This window comes from Elephas maximus, chromosome 21, assembly GCF_024166365.1.
Source record: "Elephas maximus indicus isolate mEleMax1 chromosome 21, mEleMax1 primary haplotype, whole genome shotgun sequence".
In the NCBI taxonomy this organism is placed as follows: Eukaryota; Metazoa; Chordata; class Mammalia; order Proboscidea; family Elephantidae; genus Elephas; species Elephas maximus.
In genome coordinates, this window is record NC_064839.1 from 16,410,595 (window position 1) to 16,438,459 (window position 27,865).

Genomic DNA, 27,865 nt, shown 5'->3' on the forward strand with positions numbered 1-27,865 from the left:
GGCACCTGGCCCCAGGAACTTGGTGCCTGTGAGGTTCACTCTGGCATCTCTCCAGGGGTCATTCTCTTCATTGTTCTTCTTCAGACTAGGCACTGAACCTCAAGTCTGTGCTTTCGGAAAGACACGTTAACACTACGGAGAGCCGAGAGTTTCACCTGCTGCTTCCAGGGTTCCAGGAAAGGATCCTGTTCGTCTGGCTTGGGTCATATGCTTATCCCTGGTGCAGAACTGGAGGGAAAAGGAACATGAGATTGGGAGGTTAGTGGTTTTAGACAAAGACAACAGACATCCTCCCTGGCCAATCTACTAGAAAAAGGGCCTCGGTGGTTACCATTGGGCTAGGGTCATCTGAACAGTCAGAGGGAAGTTGGTGATGGGGCAATGGCTATTGAGACTGGCCTTCCCATTGGCCAAGATTCTGCTCTGAAACACAGGATTTAGAGGTGGGAACGCTATTCTGTGTAGACAGGTAACTTATTATTGACTTGGATGAAACACACTGGTGGAGCGTTTCTCAGGAATTCCAGTAGGACAGATGTGTTCACCATCCTCAGGGTTGTGTTGGAGTATGGAAGCTCAGCTAAATCTACGAGTTGATACTTGGCCTGAAACTCCCCTGGATAAGGAAGGGACATGTTGGCAGCACTGTCCCCTGGAAAGTCCTGTGTCCTCTCATTTTTTTGGTCCTTAGTCGCTCATTTTCCTTCTTCATTGATAGAGTCCTGTGATGGTTAATGGTGTATGTCAACTTGGCTAGGCTTTGATTCTCAGTGGTTTGGCAGACACTGAACTGGGTGCTGTTCCATAATGTAATATAATGTAATCACTTACCATTATGTGATCTGATGTGATCAGCCAATTAGTTGAAAGGGGAGTTTCCTTGGGGATGTGGGCCCCTGGTATATAAATGGAGGTTCTGGCAAAGCTCTTTCAACTCTGCATTCTTCTTGTCACCTGTCATCTGGTTCTTGGGAGATAAACCTGCAGAAGTCTCCAGCCTGCCACCTAACCTGCAGATCTTGGATTCACCAGTCCCTGCAATACCATGAGCCAGCAGAGGTCTCCAGCCTACCTCCTGAACCACAGATTTGGGACCCTAGTGGCGTAGTGGTTAAGTGCCACAGCTGCTAAACAAAGGGACAGCAGTTCCAATCTACGAGTCACTCCTTGGAAACTCTATGGGGCAGTTCTACTCTGTCCTATAGGGTCGCTATGAGTCAGAATCAACTCGATAGCACTGGGTTTGGTTTTTTTGGTTAGCCCCCACAACTACATGAGCCCTTTCTTCCCAATCATATAAGCCATTTCTTTGAAGTAAATCTCTGTCTATTTACATATACATTTCGCTGGTTTTGCTCCTTTAGAGAACCCAGATTAAGACAGACCCCAAATTGGGAAACTTCACTCTGGTCAGAGAGAGAAAAGCCGAATCCCAGAGGTAGTAGCAACTGCATGGATCTGGGAGGTGGGCCAGGAGAGGTTCCAGACCCAGGACTGCAGCAGAACAGGGCGCACTCTGTGGGTTGTTGGCCTTGCTGGGGGAACTGGGTGATGGAGAAGCTCAATTCAAGAGAGCCCAGTTCTTGCACCTCTTCTCTCTGCCTGTGCTCAATCCCTCTCATCCAGGCTCTCATTCAGGTTTATCACCTCAAATGTTACCTATTCACTAACGACTCTCGAGTTTTTTTTCTACCTTGGACCCTTGCTCCCGCATATTTCAGACACAAGTATCCAACTCATCACCTCCACTGGATGTTGAATAGGTTTTGAAAGCTTAACATACCCAAAAATGAGATCATGATCTTCTCCCAAAAACTTGCCCCTCATGAAGCCCTCATCTTAAACCAAAACCCAAACCTATTGCTATCAAATCAATTCCAACTCATAGCAACCCTAAAGGACAGAGTAGGATTGCCCCCATAAGGTTTCCAAGGAGTGGCTGGTAGATTTGAACTGCCGATCTTTTTGGTTAGCAGCTGAGCTTTTAACCACTGTGCCACGAGGTCTCCTTCTTCGTCTCAGTTGATAACAATTCCATTTTTCCAGGAACTCAGATAAAAAATGAGATACCATCCTTGACTTTTTTTTTCTTTCACTAGGAAATTGTCAGTTCTTCTTTCACAATATATCCAGATCACCATGTCCATCTCTTGCCACCTTGGCCACCCAAGCCACCTTTGTCTCACTCTTGCCACCTTGACCACCCAAGCCACCTTTGTCTCACTTTTGCCATCTTGACCACCCAAGCCACCTTTGTCTCACTCTTGCCACCTTGACCACCCAAGCCACCTTTGTCTCCCTCTTGCTACCTTGACCACCCAAGCCACCTTTGTCTCCCACCTGCACACAGCAGGAGCCTCTTAACTGTGGTCCTGACTTCGGCCCCACTGCCTTGTCAGTGTGATCTTTTGTAAAACATGTAGGATGATGCCCCTCAGCTCAGAAACCTCCAGTGGCTTCCCATCTCTCAGAAGAAAAAGCAAAGTTCTTACAATGACCTGTAATGCCCTGTGTGATCTTGCCTTGCCTTTCTTCTCTGACTTCATCTTCTACCACTCTTCCCTCTCACTCCACTCCAGCCACCTTGGCTTCCTTGCTGCTTCTGGAACATCTGAGCACGTTCTTAGTGATTTCGCAGTTGCTGTTCCCTCTACCTAGAATATTGCCCCTCCCCCCCCGCCCCGTGCCACCTCAGGTATCCAGTTGGCTTGCTTGCTCCCTCACCTTTTTCGATTTTTGCTCAGATAGCAACTTACCAGTGAGTCGGCTGTTCTATTTAAAATTACGTCTATTCTCAGCCCCAAAGAGCCCTGGTGGTGCAGTGGTTAAGCAGTCAGTTGCTAACCAAAATGTTGGTGGTTGGAACCCATGTGGGAGAAAGATGTGCCAGTCTGCTCCCATAAGGACCACAGCCTTGGGAACTCTAGGGGCAGCTCTGCTGTGTCCTATAGGGTGACTATGAGTCAGAATCGACTTGACAGCAATGGGTTTGGTTTTTTGGACTTATCTCAACCCCCTTTCCAGCTTTGTTTTTCTTAATAGAATTTACAGTGGTAAATCTGACATAACATCTGGAAACCCTGGTGGCGTAGTAGTTAAGTGCTACGGCTGCTAACCAAAGGGTCCGCAGTTCAAATCCACCAGGCGCTCTTTGGGAACTCTATGAGGCAGTTCTACTCTGTCCTATAGGGTCGCTATGAGTCGGAATCCACTCGACGGCACTGGGTTTGGTTTTTTTTTTTTTTTTTTTTTTGACTTAACATATATTTTACTTTTTTGTCGTTTATGTATCCACAGCCCCTGGAACACTACCTGTAACACGGAAGGTGCTCAAGACAATTTGTGGAAAGAACGAAACAAGCAGACCAGGGAATGGGAAACTAGGCCTCTGCCTTCTAGCCACTTTGGGGCAGGGGCGGACGGAGTGGTAGCGCAAGCGGCAGTCCAGTTGTAGGGCAAGGCAAGCTGAGCCCAGATCCATGGCTCCAGGCAAGGTCGCCCTAGCGGGCAGCCCGGGCAGGGAGCGGTGGGCGGGGCGGGCGGGGCGGGGCGGGGCGCCTGCGTCATAAAGGCCGCTGCACGCGGGGCCCTCAGCTCACTGCGCGCCGCGCCGCGCCGCTTTCCTTCCTCTTCCTGCACTCCGGCCCGGGTCCGTGCGCCCAACTTGTTCTGCCATGGCCGCGCTCTCCCGCGATCCGCAGTTCCAGAAGCTGCAGCAATGGTACCGGGAGCACGGCTCCGAGCTCAACCTGCGCCGCCTTTTCGACTCGGACAAGGAGCGTTTCAGCCGTTTCAGGTGCGCGCAGGGACCGGTCGTGCAGGGCCGAAGTCAGGCGGGGGCCGGGGCGGGAGAGACGGGCATCGGAGCGCGTAGCCGAAGCGCACGGGCTCGAGGTGCGCGGGGGCCAGAGCGCGGGGGGCCCTGGCCACGGACCCGGCACAGGCCAGGCCGCAGTTCGTCCTTGAAGTCTCCTTGGAGCGGGTCCCCCTAGGTTGCTTAGTGATGAGGAGGAGCGGGCCCCTCCCTGGCTTTTCCTCCGTATGGACACTGCCCACCCCCACGCGCGGCCTTTGGAAAAGGGGCTTACTCCTTCGCAATTGTGGGGAGCGGCCCTCGCCGACACAGCGGGCGGGAAGGGGCTGCCCCCCTCCATCTGGCTCCTGGCCGAGAATGGGCTCCGGACTTCATGCGGGGTGCGGTCAGGGGTGGGACAGACCGGCGGGTTTGCGGGGAGCCGCAGTGGAAGGGTGGCTGTGTTGGGACATGATTCCCACTGAAGAGGCTGAGGTCTGGGGACCTAGTTAGGAGCGGGAAATAGGAAGGAGTCTATTAGAGGAAGTCTTGGGGGTGGGGATAGGGCTGAGGTGCTTTGGTCACTGCTACTGGGAGCCGGGGGGTTGTGGCTCCGGACTGGAAGACCCCGATGGCCAGCGAGTTTGTCAACTGGATCAGTGCCTGAGTAAGGGAGTCTCCGAGTGGAAGCTCTGGGAGGGCATGGTCACCCCCTGGCTCAGGCACCCAGCCGCTGTCTTCCCCTCCCCCTTCTCGACCCTCCGGTTTTAGTAGAGGAATGTTTTCTCACTCAGGATCTGCAGCTGGGTTCTGTGAGGATGGTGTCTTTCCCATGCTGCTGCTGCAGGTCAGCCTGGTGGCTGGGCAGCTGACAGACACCACCACTTTTCTGGCCGCTGAGGCCCCTTTTGGGATGTGGCCCAGGGAGGATGGCTTCTGGAAGCAGCTTCTGTTGCTGCTCTGCTTTGAAGACAGACTGGCCCAGTCCTGCTGACAGGGTGTGGTCAGCAGCTTCACTCCTGCCCTCTCTCTGCAGCTTGACCCTTAACACCAACCATGGGCAGATTCTGTTGGATTACTCCAAGAACCTCATCACGGAGGATGTGATGCAGATGCTGGCAGAGCTGGTAACGTACTGCTTCGGGAGGCCTGACCTGTGACCCCCAGTGCGGTGGGCACACTGGTCTCCTGAACCACCCCCCCAGGTCCTCTACTGATGCAGGACTCCAGGCACCTGCCCCGAGCTCAAGCTCTAGGCAGCATCCCAGGGGACCCCCATGTCTGATGTCTGAGCAGATCCTCCCTGGGCAGTAGGTGAAGGAACCAGGCTGCGACCTCTGCCAGCCTCATTGGGAGCAGCATCGAGCCCCGTGCCTGGGGTCCGGGGCTCATGGCGACCTACGTGAGTAGGACCAAACCTCAGTGTCTTCTCCTCCCAGGCCAAGTCCAGGGGTGTGGAGGCAGCTCGGGAGCGCATGTTCAATGGTGAGAAGATCAACTTTACCGAGGTGAGCAGGCCAGGTGGACACTGGGCTTTGTTCCCCCGGAACCTTTCTTCCCCTTGGAGATTTGGCCGTTAGCAGTGTCACCCTGTGGCTTCCACCCTCCTCTTAGGCAATGTTTTTGCTTAATGAGAGGCCTGAAGGCCAATTTCCTCAGGCTGGTTGCAGGGCCTTGGGGCGTATGTTCCCTGAGACTGGCTGTTGGGTCTGGTGAGCATCTTAGAATGGCGCCTGATAGCTGCTCAGAGAGGAACACAGGGAAAGCCTGAAGGGAGAAGGCTTCTCAAGGGTTGTTCAGACACCGCCTAAAGAACTTGGCTCTGATGCATCTTTGCTGGAGATTTTGTTAGTGAGAAGAAGACTCTGATGTCCGAACACTCCAGCCTCCTCAGTGCTAGGAGTCCATAGGAAACAGTGGTAAGGTCAGGCCTTGGGGGCCCTGTTTACTGACTTACTGTGGAAGCCCTGGGGTTGTAATAAATACTGATCATGCAGAGCCTGCATCCTCACGATAACCTGGTGAGGTGGCTAATGTTTTTGTCTTGCTTTTACATATGAGGAATTTGAGGCTCAGAAATCATCTACCCCAGATGTCATAGCTATATGTAGTAGAGCTGGAATTCAGGCTCAGCCTGGCTTGCTGCTGGGGTCTGTTGAGGGAGTTTGCATTCAAGGAAGCCATTTTTTGGGGGAGTGTGCATTTGCCTATGGAATGTGGGACTGGGGTGGGGTGGTATGAAGCTCTCCATCCTAGTGAGGCTCACTGGGCTAGAGTCCCAGGACCATCCCTTCCTGCCCTCCTGGGGTTTTTAACCTGCTTCCCTCAAGGATTCCTCTGCTGGCTTCAAGTTGGTGGGACCAGTTCACTCATGTGACCAGGCCAGCTGTCTGGCACCTGTCACGGATTCGGCACCTGGCTTGGTTTCTAGCAGTTGGAGGTGATGGGACAGCTTGGGGGAGGGAATGAGCACCTTTAGGCTCTTCAGGCCTGTCCTTGGCATGTTTCTGCTCTCCCTGCCTCCCCTCACCAGCTGTAGCACATGAAGCGGGGTAGCCTTGCCTTCCCCAGGGCACTGGGGTGGCCTCTGCTCTCAGAAGTACACAGTGGGTCCTCGGTCTGAGACCATGGTACTGACAGAGACTTCAGGACCTGCCTGCTGTGGATAGAGGCTGGAGCAGGTCTCAGGGCTTCGGTGGAGTATGCCCAGCTGGGAACATGGCTGCCCTAGGTGGGGAGTCCTTACACTCTGACTCTCATCCCCAGGACCGGGCAGTGCTGCATGTGGCCCTACGGAACCGGTCAAACACACCCATCCTGGTGGACGGCAAGGATGTGATGGTAGAGGTCAACAGAGTACTGGACAAGATGAAGGCCTTCTGCCAAGTAAGTGGCTGCTGGGCCCAACTTGCCCTTGGCCTTGTGTGCATGTATTTGTGAATCCGGAAGCCCTGGTAGGCAGCTCCTGCACTGTCCTTGGAGGCAGGACTCGAGCCCTCATTGCAGCTTGAGGTTAGGGAGGTCTGTAATTGTTGACCCTGTAATTGTTGGACCTGACTCAGGTCCCTGCTCTGAGGGAACCCACTGATAGCACCAGCAGGGTAGCCTCTTTCCTGGATTATAGACACCAGTGGGCTCTTGGTGAGAAGTCAGCCCATGACAGAGGCCTCAAGTAAAAAGTGAGGCCCCTGAGGGATGGGATAGCAGGGAGGAAGGCTTTCTTTTCCATGGTAATCTCTTTAGTCATGTGCGTTTGTTGCACATGGTGAAAAACCAAAACCCGTTGCCATCAAGTTGATTCTGACTCATAGAGACCCTATAGGACAGAGTAGAACTGCCTCGTAGGGTTTCCAAGGAGCACCTGGTGGATTCGAACTGCAGACCTTTTGGTTAGCAGCTGAACTCTTAACTCCTGTACCCCCAGGGTTTCCACACGTGGTATAGAACCAGATAAAAATTGTAAAAATTTCCGGACCCCGCTGCAGTCAGCTTTCTAGAGGCAGCCTTTGTAACATTTCCTGTGACAGCTTTCAGAAGCTTCCTTTGCATGTACTAGTGCATATATACATCTGTTCATCTGTCCTCTTTGAAACACACATGCACAGGTTTTTGTTCTAACTGCTCTTCTGCGCTTATTTGCACCTGTCAGTCTGTAAGAGATGTCCCTGAGTCAGCGTCAGGGCACATCGCTGTGCCTCCTTCTTTTCTGCATGTGGGGAGAGGAGTTGCCCCAGAGACCAGCCAGATTTCTCCATATCAACCACTGCTGCCTCAGTGTCTGTTGCAGGGGTGATTCCACAAGGGTTGGCCAGATGTCCTCAAGCGCGGAGTACAGCGGTGGCTTCTGAAGGCCTGTGTGTCTGCGTGAGAGTGTGCATGTCTGTCTCTGTGGGTAGGCATGCTCTGGGAGTGATCATCTGGGTCCTGGCCAGCTGTAATCATTCGTTCTCACCCCCAAGAGCCACAGCCCTATGTGGGGCGGGTCAAAGTCTGGGTGCCTCAGCCAAGAGCCATTTTCAGACCTTAAGGTGACATGAGGCAGTTGGAGGTAAGCTTGGCACGGATCCTAATGGACTGGCAGCCATGTGGGTGGGACTTCCCCAAGTGAGGAAGGCTTGGAATCCTCATGGGAATCTGGATTTCAGAATGTCCCTTATGGTGATAGGTCTGTGTGATGGGCTTTGTGTGTATGTGTGAAGGGTGGACTGGGGGGCATTTCCAGCTGTTAGTGGCGAGTGGCAGAGCTGACAAGCTTCAGAAGCCTGCTGCTGTCTTTGGTCAACCTGTGTGGGGTTGGATATGGCCCTGGCTAGCTGGCTGTTGCCAGGAAAGACCTCCGTTAAAGTTGGCTGCAGAAATACCTGACTCAGTCTGACGGGGTGTCTATAGGTGAACAAAAGCTGCTGAATGGCAGCAGTTCCACTGTGAGGAACACTCCCCTTGGGAATGTCCTCAAAAGTTCTCTAAGACAGGGGTGCAACTGTTCCCTGTGAACCTGACTGTAGTGGCAAAACCCGGAAAGAACCTGAGACCATTTATCAGGGGACAGATCAGTAAAACCGGGGTATATTCATATATAGTGTAGTCCTGGGCAGCACTGGAGCTCTGGTGGTGCAGTGGTTAAGTGTTCAGCTGCTAACCAAAAGATCAGCAGTTCAAATCCACCAACCGCTCCCTAGAAACTCTGTGGGGCAGTTCTACTCTGTCCTGCAGGGTCACAGTGAATCAGAATTGACTTGGTGGCAACGGGCTTGTTTGATTTTGGATAGTTCTGTGAAAGATAGTCTCACCCCCCCATCCCCCGATGCTTTATAGCAAACCTTTGATGGTGAGATTGAGAGTTGGAAAGCTGAGAAACTTATTTTATCTCTTCCTGTGTTGATGAAAAATTTCCCATGGCAGTTGATTCTTTTTTTTTTTTTCTCTTAATAGACTATTTTTTAGAGCAGTTTTCTGTTTACAGAAAAATTGTGCAGAAAGTACCGGAATTCCCATCTATCCTCTCCCCACACGTCGTTTCTCCTATTAACTTCTCCTCTTAGCATGGGGCATTCGTAACAATGGATGAGCCAGCATTGATACGTGATCATTAACTAAAGTCCCCAGTCCTCGTTAGGATTCACTCTGTGTTGTGCAGTTCTGTGGGTTTTTCACAGATACTCCGTGCTGTGTGCCCACTGTTAACAGTATCATACCGAATCCTTTCACTGCCCTAAAAATGCCCTGTGTTGGACCGATTCACCCTGCCCTCGTCCCTGGCAACCACTACAGATCTTTTCACTGTCTCTGTAGTTTTGCCTTTTCCAGAACATTATATAGTTGGAATCATACCAAAACAAACCAAAAACCCCAAACCCATTGCATTCGGGTCAATTCTAACTCATAGCGACCCTATAGGACAGGATAGAACTCCCCCATACGGTTTCTACAGCCGTAACGTTTATGGAAGCAGACTGCCACATCTTTCTCCCACGGAGCAGCTGGTGAGGTCAAAGCACCAACCTTGTGGTTAGCAGCCAAACACCTTAACTGCTGTGCTACCAGGGCTCCTTTAAAATCGTATAGTATGTGGTTTTTTCAGACTGGTTTCTTTCACTTAGCAGTAGGCATTTAAGGGTCCTCCATGTCTTTCTCTGGCTTGATAGTTCATTTCTTTTTGTTACTGAATAATACTCCATTATATGGCTGCATCACAGTTTATCGATTAACCTATTCAAAGACATCTTAGTTGCACCCAACTTTTAGCAATTGTGGATAAAGCTGATACTGAATAAACATTCATGTGCAGGTTTTTATGTGGATGTACGTTTGTATCTCAGTTGGGTAAATATGTAGAATGATTGGTGGATTGAATGGTAAGCCTATGTTTAGCTTTGTAAGAAACTAACAGACTGTTTTCCAAAGTAGCTGCGCCATTTTGCATTCCTGCCAATTGATTACTTTTACTTAAAGAAAAAAATAAAAGTTCCTGGGTAACGTAGACTGAATCGTGTCCCCCCAAAATATGTGTTGTAAATCCTAATCTCTCTACCTGTGGTTACAGTCCCATTTGGGAATAGGTTTTTTTGCTATGTTGATGAGACACTACTAGTGTAGGGTATGTCTTCAGTCAATCTCTTCTGAGATATAAAAGAGAGTAAACAAGCAAGCCAACAAGCGGAGATGGGGGAATAGAGATGCCAAATGATACGAAGATTGCCCAGGAGTGGAAGCTCAAAAGAAACAAGGACCTTCCTCCTCCAGAGCCAACCCAGAGAGAAAGCCTTCCCCGAGAGCCGGCACCCTGAATTCAGACTTCTAGCCTCCTAACCTGTGAGAAAATAAATTTCAGTTTGTTAAAGCCACCAATTTGTGGTATTTCTGTTATAGCAGCACTAGGTAACTAAGACACTGGGTCTTGTTGGTTTTGGGAAAGGCATGTGTACTAGTTTTCTATTGCTGTATAACAAATTACCCCAAAACTTAACAGTTTAAAACAACCATCAATATTTCTGCCAGTCAGGAATTTGCAGTGGTTGTGTTGGGTGGTTCTGGCTCAGGATATCATGAAGTTGTAGTCAAGATGTTGGCCAAGGTTACAGATCCTTCATCTGAAGGCTTGATGGGGCCTGGAGAATCCACTTCCAAGATGACTCACTAGCAATTAGTGCTGGCTTTTGGCAGGAGACTTCAGTTCCTCACCACATGGACCTCTCCATAGGCTGAGTTTCCTTGTGATGCAGTGACTGATTTTCCCCAGAGCGAGTGATCCAAGAGAGAGTAAGGCAGAGTACGCCAAGGTCTTTTTTAACCTAGCCTCAGAAATCACACTCTGTTATTTCTGTAATACCTTACTAGCTGTACAGGTAAGCTCTATTCAGAGTTTACACTAGCCTAGCCCAGGAGATGAGAATCATTGAACCATCTTGGAAGTTAATTACTGAATAATCTGCTCTTAGGCTTTGGGTGATTTATGTTTCTTCCCCATACAAAATAACCCTACTCACCTTCTCCTAAGCCCCCAACTCCAATCTTATCCCACTACAGTATCGGCTTGAAATCTAGAACCTTGCCACCTAAATCAGATATAGGTGTAGTACCTGATTTCATACCTGTGTTTTCGTTAGTACAGTTTCTCTTGATTTGAAGACGTGAATTAAAGAGCCTAGTTATCTACTCCTCACACACTCAGGATACAATGGCAGGGCAGGACAGGCACAGGATAACTGAGAGAGGATAACTCCTTTCCAAAAAGGAGGGGAAGGAGAAATGGGAGGCACACAGGAGTCACTGGTCCATAACCCAAAACCAAACCCAGTGCTGTTGAGTCGATTCCGACTCATAGTGACCCTATAGGACAGAGTAGAACTGTCCCATAAAGTTTCCAAGGAATGCCTCACGGATTTGAACTGCTGACCCTTTGGTTAGCAGCCGTTGCACTTAACCACTACACCACCAGGGTTTCCTCACTGGTCCACAGCAGTTATGAAATCTAGCAGGACACAGGTTAGCAGTTACTTCCATAGGACTCAAGGCCTGGGAATAATTCCTCAGGGCTCTTGCTTCACCCTCATCTTCTTTATGTGAAAGGTGGCCTTTACATGAAAGGAAGCAACATAGTTGCTTTAGCCTGCCTCCTGTCTGTAGAAGTGGTGGTCCAACGGCCTGTTTTCCTTTTGTATTATCTCTTTCCTCCCAAGCTGGTGGTGTTTTTCTGCCGATTCAGTAGTCTTAAAAACTTCATGGTCTTCTATGAAGCTTATTTGAGGGAGGGAGAATCATTTAAGTAGACAAAAGCAATACCTACAAAACTCTTCAAGATAAGTCCTTTTCTACTTTCACTTCTAAGACCACTCAGGGGACAATACTGTCCTCTTAAGCTTCTTAGAAGCCCTGTCTTTGACCGAATTGTCTCTCAGTCCTTCCTGATGTCTTAAGAAAGCATTTCACAGCTACACAGTTGACCTCATCTTTATACTATTCTGACTGTGCCGTGGATTTTATTTTTGCCAAGGGAGTGTTTCTTAGTTTCAGCAGAGGTTGTTTCTTGGAGAGACTGGGAATTTTCAAACCCAACCAATTCCTGGCTCCTTTTTTTTTTTTTTCCTTAACTTTTTCCTTCAGCTTACTTCTTTCCTCTTGTATTTTATTGTAAACACCAAGAAACACAGCATTTCCTTCAACAAACTCTGAGAATCTCTTTAGCTAGACTATCCTGATCATGATAGGTACATTTTTTACTTTCCGTGTCAGTGTAGGCAACAGTGCAGTTAGACTTTCTTCCATTACAGAACTAGAGTCTACCAATAACATTTTCTTTCCTTTTATTTCAACCTGCACCAGCAGCCTCCTCGAGGACCATCAGGCTCTTCCATGGAAGTTTTTTAGAATTTTACTCACTCTCTCCTGCAAGTCCTTCTTGCTTTTGCCCACATTTTAAGGTTTTTTTTTGTTGTTTTTTGCTTGTTTCATTTTGAAACAGATAAGCTTTTAATTATCACATTAAATACGTATGTTGTATCATATATCTCAAGGTTTTACAGCATACGTACATAGGCCTTGAAGATGTCTCTTTATATGGTAGAGAACCTTAGAAAGTATTTATCTGACCAAAGAATATCTATTTTCCCTTTGTGGTCCAGGCAGAGAACTGAGTGTAAGGCAAACAATTCTTTCCTCGAGGCATTGTTCTCTGAAACACCTGAAACGCTTGCCGTGGAGTTGATTCTATCTCATAGCAACCCTATAGGACAAAGCAGAACTGCCCCCATAGGGTTTCCAAGGAGCGGCCGGTGGATTCAAACTGCTGACCTTTTGGTTAGCAGCCGAGCTCTTAACCACTGTGCAACCAGGGCTTCGTTCACTGAAGGAGTTCTCCTTAATGGCTACCCTCACTTACGTAGTCACTGAACTTTTTTTGGTGGATGATGATGACGCTGAGAGATGCTCTGAGAAGGATGAGGATATTGTGGGAAGGTCGTTTAACAAATGTGGAAACTTCCTCTCCATCACAGGATCGGTGCTGGATTCAGACTCTGTCTGCATGTCCAGAACAATTTGCATTTTTTTTAATTTAATTTTTTGTTGTTGATGAGAATATACACAGCAAAGCGTACACCAACCCAACAGTTTCTACGTGTTCAGCTCAGTGACATTGAGTACGTTCTTTGAGTTGTACAACCATTCTCACCCCCCTTTTCTGAGTTGTTCCTCCCTTGTTAACAGAAACTTACTGTACCCTAAGTTTCCTATCTTTCCAATTGCTATTGTCAGTTTGATCCCATATAGACAGTTCTTGAAAGATGACAGTGTTCAAGACAGATGTTCTTTATTAGTTAAGCTAAACTATTCTTTGGTTGTAAGAAGACTTCAGGGATATTTTTGGTATCAGGTTTAAAGATTATCTCAGGGCAATAGTTTCAGAAAGTCTGGAGTCCATGAGAATTTGGAATTCTGTTCTACATTTTACCCCTTTTGATCAGAATCCTGGCCAAAGATTCTCTTACGGAATTTTTAATCAAAACGTTCTGTAATGGTAGCCAGGCACCATCCAGTTCTTCTGATCTCATGGCAAAGGATGCAGGGGCCTCTTGAGAACATGGTAGCAGATCCCTGTCAGACTCACCGCCGACTGGACCCTATTTGCTCGTTAGAAAAGTCAAGAGACATCCCCATATTCACAGTAACACTGTCAGAATTTGCAACACATGGGTGAACTCTTGGCAGAAGCTATGAAAAAGCCAATTGCTGTGAATTTTCTGTGCCAGGGTTGGGAACATCAGACATGCAGCCAACCTCCACTTGGCCTCCAATGGTTCTGGCCTCCTGATATTCACACCCCTGTACAGAGTCTTCCCATGCTGAACATGGCTGACCTGTAGCAACTGTTAGGACATTGTGAAAACAGCAGAGTTTGACTTCGGAGGCTAGGTCATGAAAGACCATGCAGCTTCTCCTTGCTGTCTTGGATCACTCAATTTTGGGAAAGTCAGCAGTCATGTTGTAAGGACATTCAAATAGTCATATGAAGGAGCCCACGTGACGAGGAACCTGAGGCCTCCTTCAAACAGCCAGCACCAACTCACCACCCATATATGTGAACCATCTTGGAAAGGGACCCTCTGGCACCCATCAAGTCTTCACATAACTGCAGCCCGGACCAACATCTTGACCACAACATAAGGGAAGACCCAGAAACCAAGACCACACAGTTAAGCCGCTCTCCAATTTCTGATCCATGAAAACTCTGTGAGATAACAAACGTTTACAGCTGTTTTAAGTCAAGTTTTGATATAATTCCTTATACAACAGGTAACTAGTATAGATTTTGGTACCAGAAGTAGGGTGATACCGTAGCAAAAACCCAAACATGTAGCATTATCTAACAGTTATTGAATCAAATCTCACGAGATCTAGACATTATAGTATCTATAAAGCATTCGTAGATATAGCTTGCTATAAAGCAATGAGAACAATGTTTGATATCCTAGCTAGGCCAGGGCTCTGTCTAAACACACAAAGAAAGCAATCTTTCTGGACTTAACCTTTTTAAAAGGGGAGTATTTTGTTTTAATGTGTTGGGATGGGGGTGAATTTCCAGTTTCACAGGAAAAGTTAATCAAGACATGGAGATAGTTCACTCCCGCTAGAATGGATAAGATAACAAAACAGAAAGCAACAAATGTTGGCAAGGATATGGGAAAATTAGAACCCTTATGCATTGCTAGTGGGAATGCAAAATGGTATAGTCATTGTGGAAAACAGTGTAGTGGTTCCTCAAAAAACTAAAAATAGAACTACCATATGACTCAGCAATTTCACTCCTACTTATATACCGAAAAGATTTGAAAGCAGAGACTTGTACACCACTGTTGATGGCAGCACTATTCACAATAGCGAAAAGGTGAAAACAGCCTAAATGCCCATCAACAGATGAATGGATAAACAAAATGTGGCACAGACATACAATAGACTACTGTTCAGCCAGTAGGAAAAATGAAGTCTTGATACATACTACAATATGGATGGAGCTTGAAGACATTATGCTGAGTGAAATAAGTCAATCACGAAAGGGCAAATATTGTATGACTTCGATTATATAAAAACGCAAGAAAAGGCAAATGTATAGAGACCGAAGTTTATTAGTGGTTACCAGGGGCTGGAGGGAGAAGAAAAGCAGGAGTTAATGGTGAAGGAAAAATTGTATTGATTAAGGGTAGGGTTGCACAGCCGATTATTGCAGTTGCTGTCAATAAGTTGTACACCTGTAAAAACTTCAATTGGCAAAAGTTATGTGATAGATATGCTTACAACAACAACAGCAAAAGAGTAGCTGCTGAGGCTGGTTATGTACAACCAAAAGCCTCATGGGAGTTGGTTCCTTGGTTTGGAGATTTAGGGTCATGGTTTCATAGGACATCCCAGTTAATGAGCTTAATAACGTATTTAGTGCTTGTGTTCTACTTCTAGTTCATTGCTTAGTGCCTGGGGTCTTAAAAGCTTGCAAGCGGCCCTCCAAGGCACAACAGTTGGTTTCTATTTACCTGGAGCAGCAGAGGAAGAAGGAGAGTCAGGAGTAGGAGGAGGAAATGGACTGTGTGGCTAATTGCTTCAATGAACAACCACCTCCTTAACCATGAGACCAGAAGAACTGGATGGTGCCTGGCTACCATTACAGAACATTTTGATAAAAATTCCATAAGAGAATTTTTGATCAGGATTCTGATCAAAAGGGGTAAAATGTAGAACAGAATTTCCAGTTCTCATGGACTCTAGACTTTCTGGAGCCACAGAGCCTGGATGAATTCCTGAAACTGTTGCCCTGAGATAATCTTTAAACCTGAAACCAGAATTATCCTTAAGTCTTCATAAAACCAATGAATAGTTTAGCTTAACTAATAAAGAATGTCTGTCTTGAGCATTGTGATACTTTAAGAACTGTCTGTCTGGGACCAAACTGGCAAAAGCAACTGGGAAGATCAGATAGGAAACTTAGGGTACAGTGAGCTTCTGTTAATGGGGGAGGAACAACTCAGAAAAGGAGGGTGAGAATGGTTGCAGAACTCGAAGAATGTAATCAGTGTCACTAACTGTACATGTAGAAACGGTAGAATTGGTGTGTGTTTTGCTGTGTATATTCTCAACAACAGCCAAAAACCCCGCTGCCATCTCAAGTTAATTCAGACTAATAGCGACCTTATAGGACAGAGTAGAACTGCCCCATAGGGTTTCCAAGGAACGTCTGGTGGATTTGAACTGCCAGCCTTTTGGTTAGCAGCCGTAGCTCTTAACCACTACTCCACCAGGGTTTCCTCAACAACAGCAGCAACAAAATAAATTATAAAGAAATAAATATGACAAAAAAATAAGTAATAATGTAAGCAATGGATTAAAAAAAAAAAAAAAAAGAGGCCCCTGTGAGGGTATGAAGGTTGGGACTGAGGCAGCCAGGACACGGCAGTGGTGCTGTTTTTGATTAGTGGCCTAAATGTGGGTGCTTGGGCTGATCACGCCTCCCCTCTGTTCCAGCGTGTCCGAGGTGGTGACTGGAAGGGCTACACCGGCAAGGCCATTACAGATGTCATCAACATCGGCATCGGTGGCTCTGACCTGGTGAGCAGAGGACTACTACTATGGGATGGGCTTCTGGTGACCCCCTCTCCCACATCCTGTGGGCCCTGGAATCTTGTTCTCTGGTGCTGTGTCTCCTCACAGGGACCCCTCATGGTGACTGAAGCCCTTAAGTCGTACTCTTCAGGTGGTCCCCGCGTCTGGTTTGTGTCCAACATTGATGGGACCCACATTGCCAAAACCCTGGCCTCCCTGAACCCCGAGACCTCCCTGTTCATCATTGCCTCCAAGGTATGGGCCCCAGACACTGCCTGGCTCCTCAGCCATGGGCTTGAGTTGGCCATGGGGTGGGTGCTTTGCCCCATCCTGGCATTGGACCAGTTCTGAGTGAACCATGCTTTGTGGGTTAAGCCAGCACAGCTGCCCTCAGTCTCTTCCCTTGTCTGGCAGCAACAATTTGTCTTCTCGCTTTGCAGAATCTGTGCTCCGCCTGGGACTGTCCTCTTTTCCTTAGATTTCTTCCTAACAGTCCCAGAGCCAGGCCCTGCCCTGATACTGTAGGGATTTTTGTTTGTTGTTATTTATGTCCTCTCTATTTGAATTAATGTGTGTAAAATACTAAGAATTCTGTCTTGAGTTCTGAGATACAGCCTAGCCTGGGTTGAAGAGAGCCCCAAGCATAGCCGCAGCCCTTCTCCTGGGTGATGCCCTGGCCTTTGACCCATGGGGAGTGGGTGGGGAGTACAACTCTTTCTGGGGTTTCCTCTTGTGGTTGCAAAGTCCTGGAATCACAGGATGATACTGCTACTTCCAGGCCCCTGCCCCAGACACAGCTTTCTGGCTCCCTAATGTGGAGTAACTAACGTTGACCTACATGCACTGTCCTTGTGAAACTGGGCCACACTGTGGCCTCACGCTGACCCCTGGCTAAAGGTTTAAAGGTTGAGCCCGGGCCTGAGCTTGGGGGCTGACTGTGCTGCTCTCTGGCCTGCAGACCTTTACCACCCAGGAGACCATCACAAATGCAGAGACGGCGAAGGAGTGGTTCCTTATGGCGGCAAAGGATGTGCGTGGGTAGATGGGTCTCCCTTGTGATGAAACGGGTGGTGGGCAGCTGTGGCCTGGGAAGAACAGGGCAGGCCCAACCATCCCCCTGAAAGGCCAGACTTGGGCCTTTTTCCCCCGAAATTGGAAGCAGGAGACAGGTTTTCTGATATCTGCCTTTTGTAGTTGACTGTTCACCTTTGGCTTTGCCAATCTCCGAACATACCATGCATGGCAGAACCTATTCTAACTGGTTAAAGGCCCTTTCCATGGAGCCGACCTTTAAGCTCCCTTGGCCCTGAGGAATCCTCTATTCCTGGCCCTGCCCGTTTTACAGAGGATGTTCCTGGACCTTGTACATCTGTGGGATGGGAAGGGCAGGCTGGCCGCAGAGCTAAGGACTGAGACGAGTCAGTCTCACCAGGGGCCTTGGTTTCTCCAGTGGTGGGAGAATCACTGCCCTTGGGTGGGCTCTCTGGGATTTTTTATATAACTTGACTCCGTCTCTTGTAGCCTTCTGCGGTTGCGAAGCACTTCGTTGCCCTGTCTACCAACACGGTAAGTGTCCATGTGGCCTCCCATACTATCTCCCCACAAGGGAAAAGGCTAAACCATGTCAAGGTCATGGCCTTTCAGAATACATTACCTAAGATGTAGTTCATAAGTTTGGGAGATCTTGGTCCCACTGATGGTATAGAAGGGTTGGTTGCCTACGATGTGAGTTGCAAACCATCCTCGTTTTTTCTACATTGTCCCATCAAATCCCTGCAGCCCCAACGAGAGGCTTGCAGTTAGTGGTATCACGTTAATCCTATCCATCTTTCAAGCTTGACTGATGGCCAGAACACTCCACACTCATGACCTCCCTTGGCTCCGGCCACTGCTAGCCCTTCCCCAAATGGGACGTGACGGGGGGGGGGGGATGCATTCCATTTCTCACGTGAGGATGTTGAGCCCCAGCAAAGGGAGGCAGCATTTTGCTCCAGTTAGTGACGCTAACATTAGCGCTCCATCCTGCCCCATCCCCGTCCCACCTGGGGCTCTGAGGAAGGCAAGGCTGCACATGCAACTCGGCCAGCACGTCCTCACGCCCTGGGGCTCCTGTTCTTGCCCAGCTTACCTGTCCAGATAATAAGTGCTTCATTTCTTCTCTCCCCCTTTGTAGACCAAAGTGAAGGAGTTTGGAATTGACCCTCAAAACATGTTTGAGTTTTGGGATGTAAGTAGAGGCACCATCTGCGTCGGGTGGATTGCATCTTTGGCCACAGATGAGGGGCCGTGAGGTCAGGTCAGCATTAATATTGTGCACCTGCTGCATGCCTGGCTTTGGGAAAGGCCAGGAGGCCCCTAACAGAGGCTTGCGGGGCAAAAGCAGCCCAGTCAGGACGAGGGCTCACCTTCTACCTAAGGGCAAGCAGAGCTTGAGGCCTGGCTGGCACTCCCCTGGTACCTGCCAGCAGCACCGACTGGAGTAACTGGAGCCACCACCGCGCTGAGCTAAGGTTGAGTTATTCTCAGTGATGACCTTTCTCTGTGCTGCAGTCGCAGCCTGTAAAGGTTAAGGGGCACGGTGAGGCAGGAGGCATGATGGGTAGACCTGGGAAGGAGCTGCGGGAACAGCTGGAGGGCTGCAGAGAGGAGAGGCTGGGCCTGTGGCGGGGGAGGGGTTGTTGCCAGGCAGCCTGCTGAACAAGCCTTGCCTCAGGCAGCGGAGCTCCTGACCACTCTGGCCACAGATGAGCCCGTGACTCACCTCTGCTGGAGCCACAGCGGGTGCCAAGCAGTGGTGTTCTTTGCGGGCTTGTCTAAGGGCAGCAGTGGTGTTCAGCGTGGGCTTGTCTGAGGGCAGCAGTGGGGTTCTGAGGGCAGCAGTGTGGTTCTGTGAAGGCCTGTCTGAGGGCAGCAGTGGGGTTCTATGTGGGCCTGTCTGAGGGCAGCAGTGGGGTTCTATGTGGGCCTGTCTGAGGGCAGCAGTGGGGTTCTATGTGGGCCTGTCTGAGGGCAGCAGTGGGGTTCTATGTGGGCCTGTCTGAGGGCAGCAGTGGGGTTCTATGTGGGCCTGTCTGAGGGCAGCAGTGGGGTTCTTTGAGGGCCTGATGGCAGCAGTGGGGTTCTGTGTGGGCCTGTCTGAGGGCAGCAGTGGGGTTCTTTGAGGGCCTGATGGCAGCAGTGGGGTTCTGTGTGGGCCTGTCTGAGGGCAGCAGTGGGGTTCTGTGTGGGCCTGTTTGAGGGCAGCAGTGGGGTTCTCTGTGGGTCTGTCCGAGGGCAGCAGTAGGGTTCTCTGATGGCAGCAGTGGGGTTCTGTGAGAGCCTGTCTGAGGGCAGCAGTGTGATTCTGTGTGGGCCTGTCTGAGGGCAGAAGTGGGGTTCTGTGAGGGCCTGTCTGAGGGCAGCAGTAGGATTCTGTGAGGGCCTGTCTGAGGCCAGCAGTGGGGCTCTGTGTGGGCCTGTCCGAGGGCAGCAGTGGGGTTCTGTGCGGGTTTGTCGGAGGGCAGCAGTGGGGTGCAGGGAGGCTGCGAGCTGTGGGTGCTGTGAATACAGTGGTGTGGCTGGGCAAGGGGGTAGTGCTCTCACGTGTGGCCATGGCAGGCACACTGCAGAGGGCATCATCCATTTGGGGATTCTCCCATTGGGGCCGTTTCCTGGTCTTTGCACTGGAGGCTCTTTGCTTGGTGGCAGCATCCACAATGTAAACTCCTTACTTTAAGTGTTCTAAGGGCCTTTTTCTACCAGGGCCTGGGAGAGAATTAAACCTTAATGTTCTAAAGGATCTGTGGTGTATAATAAGTTAACTTCTTTGTAGAATGGGAGTAGTTATGTACCATTCTTGGAAAGTCACTCAAATGCGTCCTGTGCTTCAGATGAGGAACTCCAGATGAGAGAGACTGTGCAGCTTCTAACAAATGTTTCATGGTTGATAAAGGGGCAAAGGGACCCTTCCACCTCCTCCCTGGGATCTGGAGCCTGAGCAGGTGGTAGTCAGGGATTTGTGTGTACTCCCGCTAGCCAAGAGGTCTGGCAGAGCAGGGTCGTGTTGTAAGTCTGGGTTCTCATTGCCCATAGCTGCCCAGCAGGCAGAGGTGAGGTCTCTGGGGCACAGGTATGCAAAGATATTCCATGTAGTGAGGCCTCAGAGCCCTCCGTGAGGTTGGTGGTGCCAAGGTTGAGCAGAGGTGGATACTTTGGGGTCTGTCTGTGAGACATGAAAAGCCAAGTCAGATACAGTATATCCATCTGGGTCTCTCAAGTCAGACCTCAGGGTCAGGCCCATGTAAATAGAACTGGATCTCTCAAGGAAGGTATGAAGAATCTGAGTTGGACTGAGGGAGGTAGGCCTGGGTCTGCCGTTTTAGGTGTGAGGAGTCAGGGGCAGGCAGGTGAGTAAGCCTAGTCTGTCGGCTGAGATGTCTGGCGCCTGTGTCTGACAGGTGTATAACCCTGCGGTGTGAGGCCCTGGAGTCAGACACAGGTAGGCGAAGCTAGGTCTCCCAGGTGCAGCATCTGTACCCGTATCCAGTACGCGTATGTTTAGCTGGGCCTGTTGCTGAGGTCTGTGAATCTAGGGTCAGTTGGGCAGGGGTATATAAGCCTGGTCTTAGATGGTCTCATGGACACCAGGTTCAGGCCCAGGTTGGTACCCCTGGGTTTGTTAGGTGAACTGGGTGGGCAGGATCTAATCCAGGAATGCATAATTGGTGTGGCAGGTGAGGCCTAGGCTTTCACCACCTGGGCTTAACCTTTCCAGCCTCACCACATGGACCCAGGGCTACATACCTTTGCTTGTTGCATCTGAGTCCTATGAGGGCCGACTCTGCCTACCTGCACTCAACCATAACTCCTTGGGCCTCCTGACAGGTGGACCTCTGGTAGTGGACTCAGGTGTGGCCAGGTGGGTAGTATGAGCTCTCATCACACGTAAGCCAGAGTCATCACAGGTATGTGTACCTGGGTCTACCTGGAGAGCTCTGGGGAGCCCCTTAGGATCAGGTTCAGGCAGAGTGCCCCAAGCCAGGTCAGCCACCTGGTGCTCAGCACTCCAGTTAGGAACAGTGTGCAGAACTCGGGGTGTAGTAGAGGCCTGAGAATCCATAAGGAGTCCAAGACATGTTCTGTTTGTGGCTTGGAGTCTGGTTGGCATGAGGTCTGAATTGCGCAGGCGAAGAAAAAGGTAAGGTAATATCTGCTTAGAAAAGGCGAGGTGTGCGGCACTGGGGCAGGCCCAGCACAGCCAGCCAAACTGACTGAGGACCTGCGTCTGTAAGGTATGGTCTGAGAGGCCCAGTGTAGGTAAGGGTGAGGTCGAAAGACCTGTGTCTGCAGGCTGAGGTCCCATAGGCTCAAGGTGGACACTGTTTGGCATTGCTGGGCTCTGCTAAATGTGACATCTGAGGACCTGGCCTTAGGCCGAGGTGAGCAGCCTGGAATCTGTCAGTCTGAGGGCTGGCCGTATGCTCAGGACAAGCTTCCAGAATTTGAATCTGTCAAGTAAGGTCAGATATGGTGTGGTCTGTGGGACTGTGTCAGATAAAGTTCTCCCAAACCTAGACCCTTTCCAGGTGAAGGGCCCCACTGTCCATCTCATTGCCCAAGCCAGAAACCTCTGGGCCACACTTAATTCTCTCAGTCCTCCCGCCCTTCCTGTTTGATTGAGACTCCTAAATCAGTCCTCGTCTAGACCTCCTCCCTACTCCCCTGTCCAGGGTAGCATCAGTCTGTGGAAGACCGCAGGGGTCTCCTAAGCAGTTCCCCTGCTTCTACTCTCACCTCACCAACAGACTGTTCTTGGTTCTCTAGCCTTACTTCTCAGCTTCTGCCCTCTGGTCCTCTCTCCTTCCTTCATCTTTTAGACTGTGCCATGTCTCCTGCCCAGCCTCTCTCTGCTGGCTTCCAGGAGGGACTTAAATTCTCAGACCCTAAGGCGTCCGTAGTACTTAATAAATGAGCATCTCACATCTGGAAGGGCACTAGCTTGGACCAGCCTTGGGAGGAGAAGTAAAGTCACTCAAATCATTTTCTCTGGGGCTTAATTTTCTCAGTATTGAGAAAGGCTGCTCTTCCTGCAGGACCTTTGCATATGGTGTTCAGGCTCCTGTAGTGCTTCTCCTCTCTCAGTGCTTCCCCGGCTAATGTCTGCTCATCCATCCTCTTCGTTCCATGTTCTCTTCCTCCCGAGCACTTGTATCTCAGCTTCACATTTATTGGTACAATTATTTCATTTACAACTCTCTCTCTCATTGGACTGTTATCATTGTGCTAGGCCTGTGTTAGGGGACCTGTAAATGATTAGGAAGGTATGAATGAAGTTCTGAGGATTCTGAGGAGACCTTTGTACAAAGTGTGAGAAGGCTCAGTGCAAGTGGTAGGCCTGGGCTGAGGCTGAGAAGATAGGTCAAGCCTAGGTATGAAGCGCTGGATCTGTCAATATCCTCGGTAAGAGGCTCTGGGCCTGTCAGGGTACAAGGAGACAGGACCAGGTACAGACAGGAGGTGGTACCAGGAACAGGTATGAGGCACTGAGCATTTCAGCGTCAAAGGAGCCAGAGCTGAGCACAGGTATGAAGCTCTGGATCTTTCAGTGTCTGAGGAGGCGGGACCAGGCTTAGGTAGGAGATGCTGAGTTTTTCAGTGTCCATGGAGGTGATACCAGACCCAGGTATGAGGCACTGGGTCCATCAGTCTAAGGAAGCTTGACCAGGCACTGGGTCTGTCAGTGTACAAAGAGGTGGGGCCTAGCACGGCTTCGAGGTGCTGGGTCCGCCAGTCTCAGGAGGCTGGGCTTGGATCAGGTATGAGGTACAGGGTCAGTCAGTATCTCAGGAGGTGGGGCCTGGCGCAGGTGTGAGGCTCTGGGCCTGATAGTGTTTGAGGAGACGGGGTCGGGCACAGGTATGAGATTGGGTCTTTCAGTGCAAAGAGGCAGTCGGGCATAGCTATGAGGCCCTGGGTCTGTCAGTGTTTGAGGAGACGGGGTCAGGCACAGGTAGGAGGCACTGGGTCTGTCCATGCAGCCTGAGGAGATGGGGCTGGCCATGGTAAGGTCTGTGACTGAGTGTCATGGCTCTGATCAGTCCCATGTGTGGTTGGTACTGCCCAAGGAGTCGCCAACACTCAGCCTGCTGTTTTGCAGCCAGGTGGGCTGGGCCCAGGCCCTCAGAGCTGTACCTGTGGAGGAGTAGTGGTCCCTGGGGCCAAGTCCTGTGGCAGAAGGGTGGGGGCGGGCTGTACCGGCCCCACCTCAGCACGTTTTCTGTCTCTCTCAGTGGGTAGGGGGACGGTACTCGCTGTGGTCAGCCATCGGACTCTCCATTGCCCTACACATAGGTGAGTGTTGGCGTTTCTGCCAGGCCCCCCGGCTGGGTGTCTTATGTCCCCAAACACCTTCCTGCCCCCACAGGCCAGCTGGCCTCTCTTCTTTGGAGGAAACATTTCTTTCAGGCCAGAAGGGAAGGCGCAGGTTTCATTTGGTTTGCAGACTGGCCTGGCTGTCTGCGCCTCACGCTGCAGCCTGTTCACCTCCCTTCCCAGGCGGAGCTAGACCCACCCATACGCCCAGAGCACCCCTCATGACAGGCTTGCTTCTGCAAGCCCAAGTCCTCCCAGGCCTTGTTTCTTCTGGCTCCATGTCCAGCCTCTTGCTGCTTCCAGAAGAAGCTGTGCCTGCTGACATGAGGGCATGACTGTTTCTGTTGATGTTGCCTTTATGTCACAGGTTTTGACAACTTTGAGCAGCTGCTCTCGGGGGCTCACTGGATGGTGAGTGTTGCCAGTCAGAGTCCTGTGTGTGTTGCTGTAGCTCCTCCCTCCCTCGAAACCTCCCTCTTCCTTTTCTTCCCTCCCTCCTCCTCTTTCCCTCTCTCCCCACCCCTCCTTCCCTGGCTCCCTCCTCTCCTCCTCCCCTCCCTCCTGCTTCCCTCCCTCCTCTCCTCCTCCCCTCCTTCCTCCGCACCAGCCCCAGGCAGCTGCTCCACTCCTGCTCACCCGCTCTTATTGCAGGACCAACACTTCCGTACTGCGCCCCTGGAGAAGAACGCCCCCATCCTGCTGGCCTTGATGGGCATCTGGTACATCAACTGCTTTGGGTGTGAGACGCAGGCCATGCTACCCTATGACCAGTACCTGCACCGCTTTGCCGCCTACTTCCAGCAGGTACCAGCTGCCAAGCCAGGCTTTGGGATCAGCAGGGCCTATGGGAGCCTGGGGGCCCATGAGCCCAGTCTTTTGCTCCTCCAGGAGCCCATTCCCCCATTCTCCTTCCGGCGTGGCCAGGGCCCACCTTTGCTCCCCGTCTCATGGTGAATCCTCTTTGTAAACAGTGTCTGCTCAACCTGAGAGTTCAGCTGAGTTGGGCCACCATGTGAGGGGCCTGACTCATATGGTGAGTTATCTGTGGTCCCTGGCTGTTCAAGCCCTGGCTTGGCCCTGGACGTGTGTCTCAGCCAATGTCACTTCTTTCTTGGGCATCACTCTGCACCCCAGCCGTAGGGTGGGGCCACAAGCCGGCACCGCTATGGCCTACTCTGTCCTTGTCCCTCCAGAAAAGCAAGTTCTCAGGCTGTGGCACGTCTGGGCCATTCAGCCCCCAGAGACTGAGCAGCCCCTCTCCTGGTCAGAGTCTGTTCCGGAAGCCTTGCCCACCTGTCTCTGCTTTTGTTCAGCATAAACCTAGGCCCAGTCTTGCAGCCCCTGGGTTCTTTTGAGCACATGCAGCAGACTTTTACCAATACTTAAAGGTGAATCTTGTGATTGAAGGAGAGGCCAAGGCTTCCCAGTCCCAGTTGCCTTGGCGAGGGCGGCCATGACTTGGGTCCAGGTAGGTGCCGCAGGTCTCAGCATCTGGTTGACATGACAGCCCTCAAGGCTGCACACTCTGGACAGCCTGTCCTTTCCTTAAAATCAAAGGCTTTGTGACCCAGTGGTTTGATCAGGCTCTGGGGGACCATCCATTTCCCTGCTCATCCAGGTTGTTTGCAGAATTCATTTCCATGTGGTTATAGGACTGACGTCCTGTTTCCTTGTCGGTTGTCAGCCTAGGGTTGTCTTCAGCTTCTGGAGGCTGCCCATATGCCCTGTCCTTAGGGAGGTCCTCCCCCAGGCTCCATACCCACCATCTCCTGTTGGCGGGTCCTTCTGCAGAGGGATCTAAGCCAGAAGGTTTGTGAGTCTGTGTCCTCAAAGGAGAGGAGAGAATGGGGATTATGCCAATGGATTTCCCATTGCCGTGGAGTTGATTCCGACTCATAGCGACCCTATAGGACAGAACAGAACTGCCCCATAGGGTTTCCAAGTAACAACTGGTGAATTCGAACTGCTGACCTTTTGTTTAGCAGCTGAGCTCTTAATTGCTGTGCCCCCAGGGCTCCTGCCTCTGTATGCACATGTCCATGTTGTGGGGCCAAGGCAGTGTGGACATGCCTGATATATGCCAGGCAGAGCTTGGAGTGGTGCATGGAGGGACCAGACTTGCAGTTAGTGGGCTGGGTTTCTGTCCTCATTCCAGGGTGACATGGAGTCCAACGGGAAGTATATCACCAAGTCTGGCAACCGTGTAGACTATCAGACGGGCCCCATCTTGTGGGGGGAGCCAGGGACCAATGGCCAGCATGCCTTCTACCAGCTTATCCACCAAGGTAGGACCCATCCATCTTGGGGGTGGGGGTGCTGGGAGGTGGTGAGCCTGCCAGCAGAGACTTATGTCAGTGCTGTCCTGTAGACCATGTGGGTGGCCCTCATGAGCCACGATGGGCTCCCAGGTGACCATAGTGCCCTTCACAGGCACCAGGATGATACCCTGTGACTTCCTCATCCCAGTCCAGACCCAGCATCCCATACGGAAGGGGTTGCATCACAAGGTAAGAGTCCCTATTCAGGTACTCCTCTCACATTATAGGTTCACATTATACCCAGACCTCTTAAGACCTGATGCATTGGTTGGCAGCTGTATTAGTTTTCTGCTGCTGCCATAACAAATTACCACAAACCTAGAGGCTTTGAACAGCACCCATTTATTATCTCAGTACATTAGACAAGAGGCTTGTCTGTAGATCTTTCCTGGATTGTCTCCTATTTGTAGATTTTGCTGAGGTAACTGAAGGGCAATGTCCCCAAGTTCCTTGAGGCCTTTTGTCACCCCCTCCACCCCTACCCCATGCCAGCTGAGCTGTGCAGGGTGGGTAGGCGGTCTGACCAGGCTGGGACTAACCCTGACTGGACAGTGCTGGGCAGCCTTTTCTCTTCTATCTGAAGCATAGACAGTACTTCCAACGTAACTGGTTGTCTCTTTTGTCAGATCCTCCTGGCCAACTTCTTGGCCCAGACGGAGGCCCTGATGAAGGGGAAAACAACAGAAGAGGCCCGGAAGGAGCTCCAGGCCGCAGGAAAGAGTGGGGAGGACTTGGAGAAGCTGTTGCCGCACAAGGTCAGCACTCCTCCTAAAAGTGGGCTTTGGGGGCGCATGCTAGGATGAAGCTGTGGGGTCGGGGCAGGGACACATGATGTAACTGGCTTGTCCCCACAGACCTGCATGGCCCAGCTGCTGCGGGAGGGTATGCATCCCTTTCTGGGGACTTGGGGATCTGGATTAACTGGGGGACATACCTTGGTGTTTTCTGAAGGTCTTCGAAGGAAATCGCCCAACCAATTCCATTGTGTTCACCAAGCTGACACCATTTATTCTTGGAGCCTTGATCGGTGAGCAAGGAGGGGAGGCGTCGGCTTGGGGGTAGGGTAGACTGAGCTGGTGGAGCCTTAGCTTGCACTGTCTGCCACCCCTGCAGCCATGTACGAGCACAAGATCTTCGTTCAGGGCGTCATCTGGGACGTCAACAGCTTCGACCAGTGGGGGTGAGTTACTGACTCACGGTGATGAGGAATGCCTGTGGGCGTGGATTTCCCCGGCAACACTAGAACCTTCCTCACACCCTTCTTCCTCCCCTTCCTGGCAGAGTGGAGCTGGGGAAGCAGCTGGCTAAGAAAATCGAGCCTGAGCTTGAAGGCAGCGCCCCAGTGACCTCTCATGATGCTTCCACCAATGGGCTGATCAGCTTCATCAAGCAACAGCGAGCATGAGGCCAGAGGCCTATAAACTCACGCTCAGTGGCAGCCCCTCTTGTGACTGGTCCTTTTTGTCCCTGTTGCCAGAGTCTGTACTGCATGGTCCTGCCCCACCCTGCCCAGAGCACCCTCAGGTTGCAGGCTTGGGCCACAAGTCCCTTGGGGGAAGCTGGTCTGGAATCCTACCACCCCTCTCTATCCAGGTCCACTAGCCCTCTGTTATGGAATTAACTGGAGTGTTTCGGTGCAGCTGATTTTCCAGGCCCACGTTCACGTTGTTCACATCCCAGGTAGAAAAATAAAAATGCCACAAAAGAGGTTATGGCTTCAGCTTCCTATTTTTTACTGAGAATGGTGCTTTATGCAGGAGATTGAGAGCCTGGTAGGAGGAAAGCAGATTGCTAGCACTTCTCATCTTTCTAATGATGA

General features: G+C 50.6%; 1 protein-coding gene across 1 annotated transcript; it reads left to right on the plus strand.

The window, feature by feature from the left end:
- The first annotated feature begins 3,599 nt into the window (after positions 1-3,599).
- GPI (glucose-6-phosphate isomerase) lies at positions 3,600-27,754 on the plus strand. The gene is made up of 18 exons (XM_049863711.1): positions 3,600-3,796; positions 4,830-4,920; positions 5,233-5,301; positions 6,560-6,679; positions 16,301-16,384; positions 16,487-16,633; positions 17,337-17,408; positions 17,900-17,944; positions 18,552-18,605; positions 23,647-23,707; positions 24,096-24,139; positions 24,380-24,532; positions 25,884-26,013; positions 26,159-26,235; positions 26,673-26,801; positions 26,998-27,073; positions 27,160-27,226; positions 27,328-27,754. Exons 1-18 carry the CDS (start codon positions 3,675-3,677, stop codon positions 27,449-27,451), a joined length of 1,665 nt encoding a protein of 554 aa, XP_049719668.1. The 5' UTR covers positions 3,600-3,674; the 3' UTR covers positions 27,452-27,754.
- Positions 27,755-27,865: the final 111 nt, after the last annotated feature.